The 21,781-nt window shown below is 40.5% G+C and overlaps 1 protein-coding gene across 2 annotated transcripts; it reads right to left on the bottom strand.

The window, feature by feature from the left end:
* Positions 1–1,484: 1,484 nt before the first annotated feature.
* Positions 1,485–19,700, bottom strand: txnrd3 (thioredoxin reductase 3). 2 transcript variants are annotated; one of them, XM_078247689.1, is made up of 16 exons: positions 19,281–19,700; positions 18,008–18,068; positions 16,206–16,315; positions 15,212–15,316; positions 15,014–15,086; positions 14,464–14,646; positions 14,234–14,376; positions 12,463–12,578; positions 11,067–11,292; positions 10,628–10,720; positions 9,271–9,347; positions 7,230–7,386; positions 6,597–6,704; positions 5,869–5,964; positions 5,605–5,739; positions 1,485–2,753 (listed from the first exon to the last, which is right to left on the bottom strand). In XM_078247689.1, exons 1-16 carry the CDS (start codon positions 19,395–19,397, stop codon positions 2,691–2,693), a joined length of 1,863 nt encoding a protein of 620 aa, XP_078103815.1. In that variant the 5' UTR covers positions 19,398–19,700; the 3' UTR covers positions 1,485–2,690. The 2 variants fall into 2 exon arrangements, with proteins under 2 accessions (XP_078103815.1, XP_078103816.1); XM_078247690.1 differs by having other exon boundaries at positions 14,527–14,646; positions 19,281–19,697.
* Positions 19,701–21,781: the final 2,081 nt, after the last annotated feature.

Genomic DNA, 21,781 nt, shown 5'->3' with positions numbered 1-21,781 from the left:
ACTGGTCACCTTGCTATTTTATAGTTGACGTGTGACTTTACATTCTCCTACGTGCTGATTTACTAGCCCCGTTTGACATGTTAGCTAACGTTAGCTAAAATTAGCTCGTGGTAGCTTAGACTGCGGTTCGATTTTTGTAGTATGCAGTTCGGGACTACAAATACAACAATCTACTTGTTTAGGTACACATTCAGCCAGTTGGAACAGAAGAACACACCAGAATAGGCCTGTTTAGTAAGCTGTATGTGATGGCCGCATTCCTACACTTATAAAATGGAATTCAATGTGGAAGTAATCCAAGTATTCAGAATACGTTACTCAGATTGAGTAACGTAACGGAATACGTTACAAATTACATTTTTGGGCATGTATTCTGTAACGAAATACGTTTTGAAAGTATCCTTCCCAACACTGTTGGTAGAGCAGGCGCCCATATATAGAGGCTTTTTCATGTCTTATTTAGCAATGAGCACTACTCGGGTCCATACAGGACAACAGATGCCAGGTCTGAATGTAGTCTATATCTTCGTAATGTGAAAATATAAAAAAAAAAAAAATCAACTGGTAATACAATAAGTCTCCACTTCCATAAACTGATTTTTTACCAGTTACCGGTTTATGACCAGAGAAGCTGAAAACGGTAAAAAATGTTTTCATGTAAAGTTCATTTTGTGCTGCCTCTGTTAAAGGGATGCATGGGAAAAAATGTGTCATCCAGTCTGTGTAATAAAACCCACTTACTGTAGCAGCACAGGTCTTATTATATACACAGTAACCTCAATAGCTAAAATGGAATATGTATGAATAGGACTAGACTGAAACCTGCTAGCTCTTTTGATCAGTTCTTAAATTACAGGGATCCTCCTGGTGTACTGTAGCACCAGGAAACCAGGTCACGTGTTACACCGGTTTTCTCTCTGTTCCAGTTTTGCTGCCACTACCCTCCTGTTGTCCTCGGGTCAAATTTGACCCATTTTCTAAAAGTTTCAATATCAGAAATGTGGGTTTCTATCAACCAAAATGTCCAAGAATAACGTGGATGGTTCCATACGACGCTCCTTACAAGTAAAATAAATGATCAGTTCACTACTTTCTTTGACTATGGGGTTTTAGTCAGTTTTATAGCATTTGAAAAAGAAAAAAAATGGATAAAAAGAACGTTGAAAAAAAGTGACAAAAATGACGGAAAAAGCTTCAAAAACGTCGCATAGCATTTGAAAAAGAAAAAAACGTCAAATAGCGCAGAAGTGACAAAAACGTAAGGAAAAGAGAAGAAAAACTTGGAAAAAGTTTTTTTTTTTTAAAATTTGGACCGAGAAAAACAAAAAGTTGCATAGTGGACAGGAGAACGAGGGTTAAACCAATATGAAAACATTGGAAAGTAACTTCATCCGTTACGTTTTTATTCAGTAAAGCGATGAGCAGGTTGCTCCTCTTCAGAACTACTCGTTTTCCACAAGTGAAAAAGTGTGACAACACTGAAGGAGAATTCAGTCTTTATTAAATCTTGAGAGATAAGTCATCTACAGTGGTTTGACACCAACAAAGTCATTTATACAGATGACCAACCGACAGCAGCTGGAATGCTGTCCTCTAGAAGATTGAATATATATCTTATACATACACATAAAGCAGAGGCAAACAGCAAGATGCAACAAACGAGCATTAACTTAATTTAGTAAAAACTTGTGAAAATGTTTTTTTTTTTTTTAAACATTCGGTATAATTCCGGTTGTATTTTCTATTCAGTTTTAGCTGAAAGGGTTGTGATGCAGCACTTCAAGGTTGGAAAGGTGCCGACTCATGACCTCTGCAGACTTGTTTAGATAAATACTTTGGAAGAGATAAAGAGAGTTCTCTTTAAAAGGCAGAAAACCCCCGGTGCCTCCACATAGCAAAAGACACATACTGACAGCAACATGTATGTGCCTCAATTTCATCCTAAAGACCTGGTAAGAGGAATATGTGTGGAATGGTGAAGGCTTAACAGAAAAGACGTGATGACAGTAAATCTATACATGCACATACAGACACACACAGACCAGATTAAATAATGTTTCCATCACAAGCTGGACCAGATCAGAGCCGTGCATCCATTCAAACCCTGGTTGTGTGCAAATTTTAATGTCTTATTGAAGTCAATTCCAGTCTGTATGCAATCTGTATATTGGGGGTGAATGAGAAGTGTTTGAAGTTGGGAGTTGGACGAAGGGTTTGGGGCCCCGTCAGGCGCTTCTGCAGAGGGACATCGATCCTCGCCCACCCGAGTATTTCAGGTTACAGGCCAGGACGTCACAAACAGCCCAAACACACACATTCTCAGTAGTAGTGTGTGTGTGTTGGTACTCCTCTGAGAAGGACACACTGGTGGAGCCCAGTAGAAATATCAGCAGAGTAACCCCGCTGTTTAGCAGGCTGCCCTCATATCAAACTACCTCAGCCAGAGCTAGAGACTTGCACATCCTCAGCTCTGGATTCTTTCAGTCGCCTCGAGGCTCCCAGCGAGCCTTAATGAGTGCTTTCACTCATTCAGACGCTGGCCACGGTGTTACGTTAGTCCTGAGAAACAACTGCCCTGTAAACGGAGCAGCTGGAGGTGAGGCTGAGCTTTAAAAAACGTTGAACTAAGATGAGGAGTTGGTAGGAGAGCCTAATACGAGAGCAGCCCGCTAAACACGCAGGGTTTAACCTCAGCAGCCGGACTGGGTGATGTCTCCCCCAGAGCTCTTGGTTACATCCAGAGTGGTGAAGATCTAAAAGGAGGAGAAACAAACATCAGGCGGTGCAGCTTTCTAATGCACCTTTGCAGGCTATTTGCACGTTTCAGGAATGCACATTGGACCTTTACAGCTACCTCGAATTAAATTAGTTAAATTATTTGAATGATGTAAGACACTTTGTGGGTGTGTGTGTGTGTAACGCAGCAAAGGCGCGCAGGTCGGATTCGAACACGGGCTGCTGCAAAGGACTCAGCCTACTACTACTACTACTACTACTACTACTAGGTGAGCTGGAGGTTTCTGAGTCAACGTTGCTGTTTAAAACTATAGTTCCATAAAAAGATTATTAAACTTTGACATAAGCACAACACGGTTAAATGAACCGTGTCCTGCATTCATTCAAAACGGAGACCTGCGGGCCACACATATACAAAAACATCAAACAAGAGGTGATTGAGCAGCTTAATGTGCTGCAATTATCACCATACCACATTAACATAATGAATGTGTAATGGCAAGATCTTAAATTAAGCTAATTAATGCACAGCATGTATCACAGTGGGCAAAACTAAACAAGTTTACATTTTGATTCAGCTTGCTATCTGCAAAAACTAAACATGATTAAAAACGCTCTTCCACTAAATTGATAAAAAAAAAAAAAAAAAGTGTTAATGTTGTAATGTTAATACTTTAAGCCGCTGCCCTGCTATGCTCTGGAGCATTTTGTCATGGTTAGTCAACAGAATACTATTGCAACATGCTGAACGTGAAATGTCCGATGAGCACTGGGGACAGTTTAACAAAAACATTTTTAGACTGGTCTGTAATGTTAGAACAGTCTTCATTTTGCTCTTAGATTAGTCTAATACAACACACATTAGTCTAATACAACACAAACTGCCCCTCTGGGATTATAAAGACTACCTTACTACAAGTTCACAAACATAGACTTATTTATGTCTAAAAAGTGAGCCAGCCTATTCCTTCATATGCAGAGACAATGTTTACATGGAACATGAGTGCAGCTGTGTCTTGAGTCCTCACCATGTCATCCATTATGGTCTGTACCAAATAAGAACATTCAGAAACCAGGATCAAGAAATGACATGCCACAGTATCCTGGTTTCTATTAGAGTACTCCAGATAGCGAGCGCAACGCATAACTTAGATACTCCAAAAACCTGATCATAACCAGGATACTTCAGGTGCACTATGAGTTCCTGCATGGTTTCAGCACAATTTCGTTTTTGTCTCAAATCGTAGGCATCTGTCCTTGATCCGCTAGCTGCCGGGATCGTAAGCGTCAAACAAACACGTTCCAGCCAATCACAGATGAGAAGGTTTGGGGGAGGGGATGGGGGTTAGTGCGCATGCACATAATTGGGGCGCTCGCTGCAAACGTGGTTTGTTATATTTTGGTGCCTATCCTGAGCCTCTAGTTTGATGTTTACGACCTCTGTGTTGTCTCCCGAGACCGGGCTTTTTCACGGTGTGTTCAGGGGGCAGGCAGCTAGCGGATCAAGGAGAGATGACTACGATTTGAGACAAAAATGAAATCGCGCTGAAACCACGCAGGAACTCATAGTGCTGACCACCGACTCCAAATGGAAAACAGGGCTTATAATTAGTGGTTTTAGAACAATGCTGTGGAGCGAGTAATGAGAACAGGAGGAGTTTTTAGAGAGTGCGGTAATCTGTTGGACACATACAGCTGCGAGTGTGCCATTTTCATTTGATCAAAGGAAATGTGCTGAGCCTGAGTGAGGAGCGAGCAGACGCTGAGCCCTGCCACATGAAGAAGCCACAGCGTCTCAGCTTTGCCACAGCTCTGTACTGTCAGCACTACTGCAAGGTTTTTTTGTATTCTTAAAAACATTTTTGCTGAACTTTCACAGTGAAATGTCCTTGAATGTTTTCATTTTTTTTTTAAAATGTGTTAATGTTGTTAATGTTAATACTTTAAGCCGCTGCCGTTATGCATTCTGATCAAATCTGTGTCTGGCACAACGGGATCATTTACACAGATATAGATTTGGTTTTAAACTAGCCAAGTGAGGGAGCAGGAAATGTTGCAGCAGGAAGCAAAGGTTCATGACGTTGGCAAAGCAAAGTCATTTTGTCGTTTTACAGTATATGGGAGCCAAGTGCAAATCATTCACATCAGCCTGCAATGTAGAGTCAGGACACCCACATCATACACAGCTTTCAGTTTGATTTCACAACATGTTTGTTGTGCAAAAAATGTTTTGCTCTGGAGCATTTTGTCATGTCGTGGTTAGTCAACAGAATACTATTGCAACATGTCTGAACGTGAAATGTCCGATGAGCACTGGGGACAGTTTAACAAAAACATTTTAGACTGGTCTGTAATGTTAGAACAGTCTTCATTTTGCAGAAAATGAAAACCGGCAGCTGATTGGACGAACGCGTCACATGAGTCTTTTTGCTCCGGAAATCCACAGCCAGACTGTCATGGCGGCTTGTTCAGAATACAATCTCATGTCGTACTAAAATAGTTCACTGAAACGTGTTTCTGAAAACATTTTAAGCGAGAAATAGGGCGTGCAGTTGCTGAATCTGTCTTCATTTCAGATCGACAAAGGTCAGTTTAAAAGATTTGTCAGATTTTGAGAGGCTCATCCGCTCGCCATTTCCGGGTGAGTCCCGACTGCCCCGTCTCCGACCGAGCATGTCGGGTCGGCTAAAATAAAAGGCCGACGGCTCCTCCAACGGACGACGGCACGGAACACACCGAACAGACTCGAGTCACTGACCTCGCCAGACGGTCCGACGGCCGATAATCAGGTTGGTGTGTCAGCGCCCTAAGAGATAAGGTAAAAAAAGAAATAAAAACAGACATAAAACGACAGAGTTGACTTCTTACCTCAGCACAGGTTGGGTGGATGCCGATGGTGGCGTCCAGCTGCTCCTTGGTGGCACCACATTTCATGGCTACACCGAAGCCCTGCGTCACCTCTCCAGCATTTGGACCCAGATAGTGGAACCCAATGACTCGATCCTACAGCGGGACAGTGTTACAGTAACAACAACAGCACGATCATTCATGTGACACAGGAAGGGATACAAGCTACCGGTTGCTCCAGGCTCAGATTTGATACGGTGCGTGTGAAAGCAGTAATAATCGTACGTTGTCCAGTTTATTGCAGATGATCTTAGCGTAGCATTTGTTGTTGTCTCTGCCAGGCACTGTGAACTCCAGAGGCCAGAACAGACTGTGGAACACCTGAACATAGAAAGCAAAAACACAACGATGGTCTATTACACAGTGTGATTATACAAGCACTGAATAACAGCATCATTTCAGCAATGTCTTTTAAACCTTTAAATAAATTAAAAAGAGGGAAAGGTTTGTTCAACTAAATCTGCAGTCAAAGTCTTCTGGGTGTGCTCATAGTACCGTTTAGTTCTGTAATAATACACCATGTATTTTCTGGCTGGCATACTAACCCATCCACATGCACAAACAAGTAGAAATAAAGATCGGCAAATTGTAAAAGGCACATTCAGGTCGCAAGCAGCAACTTGAAGGAAACCACAGACAAAACAAATCTGATTGGACGAGCTCTTTAACTGGTCAAAGGCAACACATACACATGTCAGCCTGCGCAAGACCGTACAAAATTACAAACCTGAACAACTGAGTCAGCTATGTACAGAATTCAGAGACAAATGAGAAGTTTCAAATTAAGGAGACATGCTGCAAATGTGTTTCCAGCCAAATCTACTCATTTAAAAAGTATAACATTGATTTTGGGAACCCAATTTACAAAGTAGGACTCCTGCCTGTCACAAGGTTCTCAGGTGAAACAGATAGGTAATGAATTATTTGTGTGTGCGTGTGTGTGTGTGCGTTACCTCAAGGTTGTCCTGCCCATAGAGCGCAGTGGCTCTGTCCTCTGACAGACCACAGGAGCCATACTCCAGTGGGGTGAAGACAGTGGTGGGAACGTTGACATAGTCACACTGCACAAACACAGACAGACAATTACCTGCTGTTAGTCAAGGGAAATAGTCTCTTGCTGGCATGGCTTGATGTCCCACATTATTCAAGAGGGGCCCATTTTACGTCAACTGAGAAAAAAGGGTTTTAGAGTATTTTAATGAGCTAAAGTAAATAACCCTTTCAGGTAGATTCAGACTGCCACATCCTGTGATCATAGTTAACGTGTCAATGTTAAACTAAAAACTAGTTCTACAATACAAACACAAGTTGGACTGGAATTTCTACGCACTTCACGGTTAAATTTCCCTTCAGAATGCAACAATTGACTTATTTTCTATTCATTTTGATGCATCTCAATTTGTTTTCTTCCATACATTTTATCACTGTAGGACTACATAAACAAAAGCTTCACCATTAATATGAATCAAGGAGAAGTCTGGTGAATTTTACTGCCACTTTCATTTATTAATTATAGACTGCGTTTTACCGTTCGTACAAATTATCATTGTGATGGTATGTGTAAGTGTCTCTTAAAGCTGATGTACCTTAAGCGTTGAGCCCCCGTAGAGGCGTCGTGCCAGCAGCTTGCCAGCCTGGATGGCTACAGGTGTCAGCTCCCACTTGCCTTCCAGAATGTCTCCAATGGCGTAGATGTGGGGCACATTGGTCTGCTCTTCATCGTTGACTGAAATCTTTCCATTCCTAGGAGGATGGTACGGAGAGATCAGCGAGGAGGAACCTACCATGCTTCATTTAAATGTGAATGACTTTACTTAATGCTAGTATTTATTCCTACTTCAATCAACATGTCCAAAACGAGATATTTGGACAAAGGAACCTCACAACTGCCCTAAACATGCAGCAGAGGACCATCTATCCATCACAAGGCAGAAATCAAAATTAAAAAGGTGCTGTAGGTAGGATTGTGAGGATCCAGGACTTAGCCAAAAAATTTGAACATGGACAACTTCTCAGTCTCTCCCCCCTTTCCGCTAAAGGCCCAAATGGTCTCCTAAGCCCCTCCCCCCACAAGGGAGAGCTGTGCACGATGGAACGCGTGTAAAGTGGGGGGAAGGGGAGGAAGCCCATCTGCAGCTCGTGCACGGGGAAGGAGGAGGGGAGGACGCTATGAAATGTGTGTGCCTGAGCAGTGATTGACACACAGTTATACACCCCCCCGGCCCTGATTGGTGCATCTGAACAGGGCGCGGTGGATTTTGGAAATCGCACTACAGGCTGTAGGCGGAGCCACAGGAGACCTGCTTCATGTAGTTCTACTGGAACATAGAAAGAAAAGACAGAAAGGTAGTTTTATAAGGCTTACCTACTGCACCTTTAAGTGAGCCTAAGGTCATGTTGGAAAGAATTGAAAAACAACACTTTACTTGAAGGTATCTACATAAGAGTGACATGACACTGTCATGAACACGACAGTCATGACACATTAACCCTAACTTGTCATGACAAAAACCGAATGACAATGATAGAAGAGTTATGTAATAAATGTTTATGACTTGTTTATAATGTTTATGACACGTTCATGACAGTGCCATGTCACTCTTATGTAGACACCTTCAAGTAAAGTGTAGCCAAACAAACTACAGAAGTATTCATATAAGCCATATATTCTACACTGTACAGCAGCAGAACAACAAACCTGTTGATGGCCCCGGGACCCCAGGGGCCCTCTGGCTGTGTGTCGGCTTCATCAGAGTAATACTAACGTCATAAGACTGGGTCCATGTGACCCACCGAGCGCTCTTTTAAGCCGGCCTCATGCTGTCTTAATTCCTGTTGGCCTCATAGCTGAACCACTCAGTCAGTCATTCACTAAATAGTGGCTACATTTTCTATACTTCTAATATTGGAATAAATAATCAATAGCAAAACGAATTACTTTATAAGATTGTTTTTACTTTTACCTTTAAATGTATTGATAAAAAGTAATCAACCAAAGTGGAGTCCAATAATAGACAAAAATAATATGACACCAGCATGAAAAACTTTTAGATTTAGAGAATTGATTTTACGTCATTAACCCTCGTTTTGTCCTTCCGGGTCAAAATTGAAAATTAACTTTTTTTTTACCGATTTTTGTCACTTCTTTAATTCATGGTCAATAAACTTAATTTATATGACATTATACCTAATTTAATAGTTAAGAACAGAGGATGTTGAGTAGATCACATACTGGTTTATTTCACAGTTTAGTCAGGAGACGGTTTTGAAACCATTTTAACATTTTCTCAAATGTTATAAAATTGAATAAAAACACCCAAAATTACATCCATACATCCATGTTAATTTGGGCAGTTTGGTTGAAATCCCCCCCCCCCCAATTTTCTGATATTAAAAAAAGCTTTAAAAACACAAGGGTTAAAAGCAGCTGATATGTTGTACAGGGACACTTCTCCTCTCTCCCTACAAAATCTCCCAACACACTCACCCCACCCCTGCAGTTAGCCATGGGAAAAACTGCTGAATCACCGTGACTGTACCACAAGTCTTAAAGGCACAGGCCGCCCCATATAATGGGATAGACTTATGTAGAAAAAATAAAGACATACAATGAGATAATGAACTTACTTGGGGTTGACTTTGACCCCTGCCTTGTCCAGGCCAACCTTGTCTGTGCATGCGTCTCGGCCCACTGCTATCAATACCTAAAGAACAAAGAAATGGATTGTAGTTTAAAAAGGAACTATTATTACACTGCAAGGAACACTCGCAGACAAAGTCGTACTTCTTGGAATAGTACGGCCACCGTAGGAGTTAAAATGCGCTTGGAATGGGAGGGGCTCGAAAGTAATTTTTACACCATGTAGCTTTAATCTTCTTCTGGAATATTAAATAGTATGGTAGTATGGGCATTAGAACACAGGGTGTGTTTATTTACAGCAGCAGCTTCTAGTTGGTTGACTCAGAATCATTTTATCATTGTTGTTGCTCAAGCTAGCAGGAGCTAACAGGGGAAACGTGATTGGCTGAAAGGTGAGGACGATGACAACACTACGGTCATGAAAAAATACATTTTGAAATAAAAATGTCAGTTATGAAATATACATTATGAGTTTTAATAATTGCATCAATTATTTCACAAATTGTTCTATATTAGTTTAAATATTTTACACAAATAATTCATATAATTTACATTATTATTAGGGCTGTCAACGTTAACTGCGATGCGATTAAGGGCCGACACGATGCGATAAATCGCATTAATCGCATGCCGGCATTTATTGATGTATTTTACACTTCACTCGGCTTTGCGTTGTGCCTAACATGCTACTATTTTGACCCTTTGCAGCACCGTTCATCAAGCGCGATCCTCGCTCTCCCGGGTGAAAGTCCTGTGTTGGTTCAGGCAAAGCACAATTTTGGAGAGTGCTACATGCCGACCTGTGGATGAAACCAAATCCCCAAAAATGACTACAGCTCTTGCGAAACGGGTGGCAACTAACTGCAGACCTGTCAGCATCGTAGAGGACTCGGGTCTTAAAGACGTACTACGGTTGGCGTGTTCTGACCCGTCTGATACACTGCCGTCGAGGGGGACAGTAGTTTCACCATACACAGCCTGTATGACACGGAGAAAGCTGCCCAACTGGAACTGTTGCAAACGCTGTCTCATTAACCGGTGATCACTGAGTAATCAACATTATTTAGGAGTTATTAAACAGTATATTGACTCTGGTAAGGATAGGGATTTTTAGGTACTTGGAGGAATTGTGCAATAATGACAGATTCAACATTTTTCTTTTGTTTACAGTAAATAAATGATTACAAATCTTAAAATCAAGTTCATAAGTAACTTTCTTTGCATTCATTTGGACCGACCGACCGACTGACCCTATAAAACTGGCCCAGAAAGAAACTGCCACAGTAATTTCCACAGTATTCTACAACATTTACAGATGGGAAGTGTGAACTGGTCAGTACATACAGTGTTGTACTCTCCCTCGATGATCTCATCGGTTTCTGTGGACTTGGCTGTCACCTTCAGCTTGCCAGGAGTACCTGCTTCCAGCTCCTCTACCTGACACACAGACGCAAGAAAGTCAAAGGACAACATTTTTTGTGCTTCTGTCAAATGTCTAACTGAGAGATAAAACTTATGATGCAAAATGGTCCTGCAGTTAATCGGATGCTGTATAATTACACTGTTCAAAGTCTGATAACTACCAGTTGTACTACCAACTGTACCTTTAAGTAAGATTCAAATTGTCAAATGAAAGGAATCTTTCCTAAAGCATGTGCTGTAATTTTGATGGGTTGTACACATTTCCACTGCAGCTAGTCCAACATGCTTTACATTGCTGTGTGTGTACATGAAAGGGCTGACTCAATCAAAATACTATCTAGTCAGTCTAGTAAACACTCACCTTTACAGGGACGTATTTGCGGAGGAACTTGACACCGTGCTCCTCCATGTGCTCTCCGGCACGGTTGGCCATGTCCTGGTCGAAGCCCCTCAGCAGGATGGACCGGACCATGATGGTGACATCGAGACCCAGGCCGGCCAGGAAACCACCGCACTCCAGAGCCACGTACGATGCCCCGATCACCAGGGTCTTTCCCGGGCAGTGGGGCAACGAGAAGAGGTCGTCACTGGTGGACAAACACAGGCAGGCAGAGAGGATATCAAACAAAGCGAGCGGTGAAACATGAAGCTACAGTGCTATTCGGCTAACAATAACTTCTCAAATGTCCATGTGCTTCTCAGTGACAGGGGATTGTTTTGGTTAAAAATAATACCATAATAAGACTTTCCAAGTACAACACATGCTGCTGCTGTGACTGTCCACTGTTTACTGCTTATACTGTTACACGGTTTACTGGCTGTATTAGCCCATATGCACAACCCCTCCCTCCCTCCCTCCTTCCCATAGCATGGACTGAGGTCTAACTTAATACTTGAACAATGGCTGTAACCCTATTACTCTAACATTGACTGTTGACTTGTGTCTATCCTTATTCCCTTATAATGCCCATATTTAATGCTGTCTTTTTTTAACTTTATCCTTGCACTGCTATAGTTTTTATATTACCATGTTTACTTTATTCTCTTATGTTGTCCATATTTTATTTAATTTAATGCTGGTGTCTACACTTTATCCTTGCACTATTGGACCTATTTGCACTACCACCATGACACACACCCTCATACTGAATCACAGGGTCAGTCTCTGCCCTGTCACAGCAAGCGTCTCATGGTTATACATCTCTTAGTACATTCATGTGGAGTTTTTATTCTATCATCCTGTTTATGATGTATGTGTATGTTGTGTGTGATGTCTGTAAGCTACTGGGACCTTGAATTTCCTGTTGGGGATAGATGGATGGATGCCTGCCATCCATCCATCCATCCATCCACCCACCCACCCACACAAAAGGAAGTGACCAGGCTGGGGTTGTGTCTTACATCACACCACCTTTGGTTTTGTAGGACTAAGTGAGCGGCACGAGATCATTTGTAGGCTGCCAAAACATCAGCATAATCACCAAAGACACCTGAGGACAATCTTGCATAACATTTACACAGTTGGGAGATTAACGATGCCCTGAGACAAAGCCACCCGCCAAGGATGCGTATCCACATCCGTGAACGGTGCGTTTGTGTTTGCAGAGATCAGACACTATGGCAAGAGACATTTCTTCAGACATCCGCTGAACCCACCCTCTGATCTAAAAAGGAGCTCTGGATAGGGCTTCCAGTAACACAGCCTGTCATTAGATAGGGCTGGTGGTGTTACAGACACCATGTGATTGTGCCCTCACCTGGTGATACAGTACTCCTTGTCTCCAGGGATGCCCAGGTAGCGCGGCCGCTCGCCTGTAGCCAAGACAAACTTAGCCGCTGTGTAAAAGGTCTCCTTCCCCCGTTTGTTTATTGCCTGTCAAAAAAATACAGTAAGTTTGCTTTGGGTGAAGCCTGTAATGTGATCACAAGTAGAAAAGGCAAAAAACAACAATGCTCTAAGGCATCCAAATATGGGGACTAAATGTTTAGCAATGCCTGTTTAAGACACAAAACAAGACAAAAATAGGTTGTCATGACAGGTTAGACAACATTTCAAGAGCAGACAGCCCTAAGACTGGAACCAAACCAGCAATCCCAGTTAATCATCCGTACAAGGAAACTCAAGGTTCCTTTATACAGGGTTCTTGCAGGTTTTAGTAAGTCAAATTTAAGACTTTAAGACATTTTAAGACCATAAAGATTGAAATGTAAGACCTACACGACGCTACCAAAAAAAAAAAATTCAAATCAAAGAAATCCTGAAAAAAACAAAAAACACACACACACACACACACACACACACACACACACAACACTTTGACTCAATGAATTCAGTCATTGGAAAAGCATTAATTTAATTTACAGAAGCAATCACATTAGTAACCTTTCACACCCAACAACATGCCAAATGCCCAAAACCTTAGGCCCAAAATGAAAATAGGTTAAAACAAACTTACATTGAGGACGACGGCAGGGGTGAGTCACACCCAGAGTCCATAATTGAATTTATTTATTTTTTTTTTAAAGTTTGCAGCAAGTCTCGTACCTGGAGCTGGGTACCGCTAGTAACCAACAGCGGAAATCGCTGTGATCTAACCATGTCTCGTTAAAAGTAGAGATGGTCCGATACCATTTTTTGCTTCCCGATACCGATTCGGATACCTGAACTTGCGTATCGGCCGATACCGAGTACCGATCCGATACCAGTGTGTCATATATTTTAACAACTGTATACTACTATCCTTGTATGGATCTGATATTATTTCTATCTTTGTTGTCGGTCTGGCTCAGGTTAAACTCTTTGTGAAACATGAATGCCACAGAACGTTCTTTTATTCTGCAGTTTGACAGTCAGTTATAGTTAGTAACGGAAAAATAACATAAACTACTTTAACGTAATTTTTCTTTAGTGCTTTATTACGTGGTATCGAATCGGTGCATAAACTCCAGTACTTCCCGATACCAGCGTTTTAGGCAGTATCGGAGCTGATACCGATACTGGTATCGGTATCAGTACACTTTCCCCATTTTCCCACACGTAGGCCTAGCCGAACATTAACAAACTCTGAAGAGACGCAAACGTATTTCGCGGGCAGGTATTGCATTTATTAAGGGATTTGTAGTTTTATCACTGCGTACGTACCAACACCAATACCCCCCGAAAGAACTACAACACACCGACCCAACGTTCTGAGGGCAGCGTTCTGCTGGTTTCGTTACAGAGCAAAGACTCTAGAGCTCCGCTTTGTACGCTACGACATACTTTCTCACGACGCCATACTTTCTCTCTGTAGGCTACGACGCCATACTTTCTCTCTGTAGGCTACGACGCCATACTTCTTTCTGCGGCCAGCTTTTCTGGAAATGAACGAGGGTAAAACCTTTTTTAGACCTGACTAAATTAAATTTAAACCCTCGGATGAAAATCTGGCCATTTTTAAGACGTTTTAAGGCCTTAAATTTAAAGTTCAGAATTTTAGACTAAGACTTAAGACCCCGCGAGAACCCTGTTTAGTAGTACTCAGTTACCTTGATTTTGTGTGGTTCAATGAACTCTGCATAGGCATTGACATAGTTGACATTCTTGTCTCTCAGTGCCACCCTGTAGCCCCAGTTCAGTGAGCCAATGTAGTTGTTCACCGCCGTCTTCATCGTCTCCCAGTTGTGCTTCACTGAAAACAGACAGAATGACGGCCATCAGTGGAATCAGTGGAACCCCAACAAGTACAGACTACTGACAAGGTTTGCCTCTGATTTACCGCGGCAAACCGGTGTGATGTCCCCCCTTCGTGACCTCCGGGGCCGGTGCTCTGAGCCCTCACCTGTGTCATCAAACTCCCAGCCGAACTTGCGTGCGTCCTGCATGGCGGTGCCCAGCACGGCCGTCTGGTGCATCAGCTTCTTGGGAATGCAGCCCACGTTCACACAAGTTCCACCCAGACCTGATCCCCACAACAGAACACATTAACACGTGGAAATGGTGAGTTACTGACCAAATGAGATTAAACTATACACTGAGTCACGTGTAGGGCTGCAACTAAATGACTATTTTCATTGCTGATTAATCTGTTGATTATTTTCTCGATTAAAATCGATTGGTTGTTTGGTCTATAAAACGTCACAAAAAAATGGTGAAACATGTCTCCCAAAGCCCAAGATGGCGCCTCAGATGTCTTGTTTTGTCCACGCAAAAGATATTTATTTTACTGTCATAGAGGAGTGAAAAAAACAAACATTCACATTTAAAGAAACTGGAATCTGAGATTTTCTAATCACGTAACTAGGTATCCTAAAGTGAAGGCGTCTTACCCCAGGTTGTTCCTTTTGGTGTTGGCACAACATAGTCCAGTACCATGGCCTTCTTCCCCAATGCAGCCGCTTCCTATTGTCAACAGAGCCAATGTTACTGCATCATTGCATGAATCCTTAATTTCTGAATATGTTTCTGCAGACTGTATGCAAGCTGCTGGCTAAGCTAAGACTGAAAATGTGTTGCCTTTAATTCACCTTTGAGCAGGCCAGGCCCCCAGACCCTCCTCCGATGACGATCAGGTCATAGTCATAAGCTTCATTACTGCTCAGTAGCTGCTGCAGGCTGCCGTCTTTATGAGCCTGACAGAAACATGAACACAATGTGGCCTCAATGGTGATCATGTAGTGACAATATGCATAACCCATTTCAAATATGGTCAGAATGACTAAAACAATATTTATTATACAATTATTTATTCATATTTAACCAAGCTTTTTTTCAAAACAGCTAGTATTAGTAACAGCTGTCCCAGTACGAGTGTCGCCATCTCAAGGTTAATCCATTATTTACTCTGACAGGGCTTCTTGTTAGCCATGTTCTGGTAGCGGGGGCCTCCTCTGTTAATTTAACAATACTGTCTATTCATTTTGTTTAAACCTGGTATTTATGCAAAGTTGCAGATACAGATTAGGCTACAGTATTATTAGTATTGTACTATTTGTAGAATTAGATTCCAGTGATGGCTGCGTGTCCGACTCGTGGCATCCAAACTAGAACTGGGCGATATGGAGAAAATCAAATATCCCGATATTTTTATAGATAGAGATATAGAGATTTTGGGGGGCTATTTTAATTCCAAAGGCCAAGGGACCTTTATCAGGATGCATAGTATCCTGGATCCATGAAATAACTGGCCTTTAAAAATAAAAGTCTGCCTGCCTCTATGGGAATTTAACATAGGGGTGTACTGACTTATGCCCCCTGTATTTTAAGGAAGAACATTTAATTTATTTACGATACATTATTCATTCACAAAGAAAATCGGTGTCCTTAAAGGTTGGATTTTTCCTAATTGTTTTTTAATTAAGGCATTAAGATCAATTTCCAATATTCCTCTTTTTAGTCAACTTCAGCATGGGTTTATAAACTTATGAGCACCGCTGTATACACCAACATTTACAGTGGTGTATAACAAAAGAGGAAAATCCCTGTAAGACAGTCAATTAGGTGTACACATTTGCTCCTCACCTGCATTGTATTGTCACAGCCGCCAACGTGCGTCTTGTTGATGAAGACATTAGGAACAGTTTTCTGTCCGGTCATCTCGAGCAGCATCTCCTGGTAGTTAGTTCCGTCCTCTAGACAGAAGGGTTAATGTGGTTAAGTGAAAGTTAATAGGGTTGTTGAATAATAACCATCCATTCAGTACATCTACTTTTCATATGGAAATGCATGAGTAATACACAATGAATAGGCAAAAATAACAAAAGAGGTAGCATGACATCACATTAGGGCTGCAACTAATTATTACTAATTTTATTGTCAATTATTTTCTCAATTAATCGATTAATTGTTTGGTCTTTAAAATGTTAGAAAACGGTGAACATGTCAATCATTGTTTTCCAAAAGCCCAAGATAACGTCCTCAAATGTCTTGTCCACATCTAAAAATATGGGTTATATAGAAATGTTGAAGCCTAAAAAAACGTGACATCGCTTAGAGCACCTTTAAGTATCAATCCATTTGAAGTTAGTAGGCCAATAAGCAAGTGTTACAAACTGATGTGATAAGCATTCCCGTACGTAAAGTTGTGTTGGTTTCTAAACATATTCCTAATGGTGATCAAGCACTTCAGTCATTCATTGATTAATCATCAGCATCCCTATATACTTCAAACACATGAGACTGTGAGAAATACCTCTGCAGAGCAGGACAGAGCAGTAAGGTAAAGGATTACTAAGATACAGCCTGAGGCTGTGAGTGACTCAGCACGTTTTGTGCTGCTACTAAGGAAGACAACAGAACAGTCTGAGCTAACACAACATCCCTACTATATCACGGAGGACAATTTTCCACTGTGTGGAAATAAACGCAACCATGAAAATGCATTTCATATTTGCATCATAACAAATGAAGCAAGGCAACACCAGTAACACGTACTTAGCACTTATAAGCTCTATATAAACATTGAATACATAGTAGTTTAGTTGGAAGTAGAGCTACAACGCTTAGCCGACTAATCAATTAGTGGATCAATAGAACAGAAAATCGGCAACTATTTTGATAATCGTTAATCAGAAAATGCCGTTTTCAGCCTCTCAAATATAGAGATGTCCTTCTCTTTTATATCATATTAAACTGAATATGTTTGGGTTTCGGACTGACATAGGACATTTAAAGACATCATCTTGGACTTAGTGGAAAATGTCCATCCCAGTTTCTTTAATTTTCTGACATGTTATAGACCCAAAGATTAACCGAGAAAAATCGGCAGATTAACCGATTATCTAGCTGTAAGTAGATAAAAGGACATTTTAAACCATTTATTAATGGATAGCATTTGTCAACAATTATAACTTCTCATATGAAAACACACACATTCTATTACAACAGTGTTTTACTACACTTTCATACATCATCTCATATATACACCAACCTCCACTCACGAGTTATGGTTGTTCACAAGTACATTAATAAACACCTATATCTACTTACGACTACATTATGGTCTGTTATCAAACATGTATTCAACGTTTATATATTGTTTTTGATTTGCTAAATAGGTGAAGTAAAGTGTTATCAGTGTACCACTCTCTTGAAGTGCTTTTCAAGATCCAAGAACATTGTACCCAAGACGAAATCCTTGACCACACTGAATGCAGGGAACTTTAACTTGCTTTGATACTCCATACATTTTATGTTTTTTTTTGTTTGTTTTTTACAAATCTAAGTCAGTCTGCTTCTTCAGGAAAACCACTGAACTTTGCAACAAGTTTCATGAGACATAACAAAATATAGCATTGCACTGCTAACTGAACATCTTAACTTACCTATGAGATCCAACTCCACCACATTACAATCGACTTGCAGCTCTTTGAACAAGTCTTTCACCTACAAAGAAACAGATGTGTTTTATTTAATTATAGCCTATATTAATTCCCTCAATCGTGGTAGTTTACATATTCCCTAGCCCAAATACACACCAATAAACCCCGAAACTACCTTTCCTATTAGCAAAGATTACCTTTAAATTGCTTGATTTGAACATAATCAGAATACTCCAAATCCATCATTAAAATGAGTCAAAGATTGCTTTGTTTCAAGAAAATCCTATCATGTTAATCCTGTTAATTGTTAGCTAACGTTAACCGCCTCCCCTGTGTGATATGTTGGCGGAAGACAAGAGTTTAAATACAAAAACACAAATTGTGCTAACTGTTACCCTCGGGTCAAATTTGACCCGTTTACAAAAACTTTCTATATCAGGACTATGACAATAGTTTTTAAACGCTGAAAAAAGTGACCAAAAAAATCGGAAAAAGTAACCTAACATTAAAAACATCGCCAAAGGTGACAAAAACTTGTTAAGAAAAGTGAAGAAAAAAAAATCGGAAAAGTGACAAAAGAAATAACAGTCAAAAACATCGCCAAATGTGACAAAAACGTATTTAAAAATGACCAAAAAAAACAGGAAAAAGCGATCCAAAATTTTTCTTCAAAAATGGACAAAAACATAATAAAAAAAACGCCAAAAGTGACCAACATTTTTTTTTTTTTTTTTTAAAAGTGACACAAAAATTGGAATAAAGTCGACAAAAACGTCGAGAAAAGTGTAGAAAAAGGAACTAAATGTTGAAATTTCAACCCAGAAAAACACCAAGTTGCATGGTCGACGGGTAGACAACACAAACAAGCGCTACTTTGTAGCTAAACAGGATGTGTGTTTGACAGTGAAAATATCTAACGTTATGGACTATTATGTAAGGCTACGTTAACTAACTGTTTTAAAAAGCGCGACCAAGTTCAGATAAGAGGTTAACACGTCTGTGACTTAATGATATTAACTTAGGCTATCGCCACCAAATATTGACCTATGGTAAATTATATCTAACATTAACAGCTTGACGTTGTTTTATGTGATTCGACTAATTTATAATAATAAACTTTGTATTCAGGCTCCAACGAAGCGAAGTCACTGGTTGAATAGACGTGACAAAGAAGAGCCAGCAATTAGACCAATCCCGTGTAACTTCGCGGGTGGAAGGTGGAAGTTTCCGACCAGCTAAAGCAAGATATTCCTCTTTGACAAAATAAATACCTTACCTTGATACAAAACGGACAGTAGCTTTTACTGAAAACCATCACTTGATTAGAGTCAATAAGCTGCTGTATCCGACATTTGAGTTCTTTCTTCCCGGTGTCATTATCGATGGGAGGCATTTTCAAGGTACTCCCGTCTGCCTGCGCAGGGCAAGCTTCAATAGACGGCTGACAAGAGACTGAGGGTAAACCCCAAATTAAACGGCACCAACTCTCTCTTAGTAAATGTACGAATGTCTCTCGGCCCGCTTTAAATACTAAAAAGCAGCTGGACCGCAAATTTGACCTAGGTTTCTCTGCCTCTGCACTCAGCTGCTAGTCTACCAGCCGCGCCAAACCTATTTCACTATTTCTTCTCTTGCTACTATGGGTGCACTTGATCCGAGTCACCATTATATCAGCATCAGTCACCCATATCCTGTTGCTCATCGTTGTTAACAGGAAGAACTCCACCCACACGGTCAATCCCGAGCTTTAAAACGCACGTACCTACATTAACGTCACAGGGTTGCCTATTTACATGCCGTAAAAGCACAAGAACAGCTCTATCCTCGAAATATCCTTATTAAAACAAAAGTTTTTTTTAGTTTGACGCGTTTACATAAAAATATAAAGAAGTAAAGTTCTCATACTAGCGACGAAAACAGACGTAAGGGGTCCTACAGGCGCCTCTGGAAGACAGCTAATCCTAAATTAAGATAGAAGCGAAGCTAAAAAGAGATTGTTTGAGTATTCAAGTTTAATATTGATAGCCACAGAATGTAAAGTCGATATTGATAATGTGGTAGCTCTGAGTATTTCAGATTTCTATTCTTACGTTACGTTACGAGTGTTGGTGCATGCCTTTGGCAAATAGGCGGTTATCTAGCGCCACCTGCTGGTGGAAATAGACTATGACAAGTAGCTAACAGGTGCATTTTGTATCCCCACCATACAGCTTCTACCCCTTAACCCTTGTGTTGTCCCCGTTTTCAAAGTTTTTCATATCAGAAATATGGGTTTCTTTTAACCAAATTGCCCGAAAATAACATTGATCCACATACAACATTCTTTGCCGGTAAAAGTTATGATTACTTCTTTTATTCAGTTTTGGCACTTGGTTTCAAAAACAGTATCCTGACTAAACTTTGACATAAACCAGTCTGTAATTCACTCAACATCCTCTGATCTTAACTATTAGTCAAAATAATTCATAATTTATGCTTTTAAAAACTAAAACATGAGGCATAATTATATGTAAATTAGGTTTAATGACCATGAATAAAAAAAATAAAAAACACATTGATTAAAGTGCCAATTATTTTTTAAAAGGACAAAACAAAAACCCGACGAAAACGACGGGAAGACGACACAAGGGTTAAGGCAGTGATAGAGCAGCTCAATTCATTTAAAAAATTTTTTTATTTGATTAAAATAATATATATCAGCTGTAGCACCTGAACACAGGACTTTTAAACAGTTAGCTAAACGTAGTAAATACAAAAATGGTGGAAATAAAAAGCTAAGTAATGCAAAATCGGCTGAAATGGTTAACTACTTAGCTTAAAGTAATGGATAAATGGTAAAAACTTTCAGCTTCACTCCCAAGTAGTAGTAGTGGCTCTGACTGCTGACCAAACCAACCTAAATATTGAAACTGTTAACGATGGCACTCATATTAGTTGGAAATTAATACTTTAAGGAAGGGGGTCCCTTGACAATGTTTGGGAACTCACAAGAGACAGGATAATAAAAAGGAATGATCAAAATCAAAGCAGCTGAGGCCTGAGGTATCCTGATTTCTAATCCCCAATATGGGTCAAGCTCCTTAAATGTGCCCAGTCTGACACAGGCTCTTAAAATGTTTGATAGTTTCAGAGCTGCAGAGGACAATTTACAACTGTTTTAGGCTTAGAAGCACTCCTTGTGACAAATCTTCATGTGTAAATTCGGTGGACTGCACCTTTAAGAAAATCAAATAATCTCAGTGACATTTGAACTAATCTTAGCCTCTTGATTCGACTAGTTCTTTAATAAAGTTTTCAAAATAAACTAAACTTACACACACACACACGCGCACACACACACACACACACACACACACACACACACACACACACACACACACACACACACACACACACACACGCACACACACCTAGTAAATGTATTTCGTGTAGGGCCGTAGCTGAGGGCATGAGTCCATATCCCCCCAGTGCCACCTCATAACCTTAAGAAAACTGCGTCTGACCATCGTAGAATTCTGTATATCGTTTTGATCATTTAGATGTTTTCACTTCAGATTTCCCATGAATTATTTTGCTCATTTAACTTTTAACACTAACTATTTTCTGTAAATTTGATCTCCTCATATGCAGATATAAATCCCCTTTATTTACTTTTGTGTGTGTGTGTGTGTGTGTGTGTGTGTGTGTTGGCTTGTTTAGCTATATTCGTGGGGTCCAAAAACCAGGAGTCCAGTATACTTGTGGGGTCCTGACAGCTTTGTGGGGCCAAAATGCTGG

Source organism: Sander vitreus, chromosome 4, assembly GCF_031162955.1.
Source record: "Sander vitreus isolate 19-12246 chromosome 4, sanVit1, whole genome shotgun sequence".
Lineage (NCBI taxonomy): Eukaryota > Metazoa > Chordata > Actinopteri > Perciformes > Percidae > Sander > Sander vitreus.
Note: the sequence above shows the minus strand (reverse complement) of the source record. Positions and strands in the feature narration are given on the sequence as shown.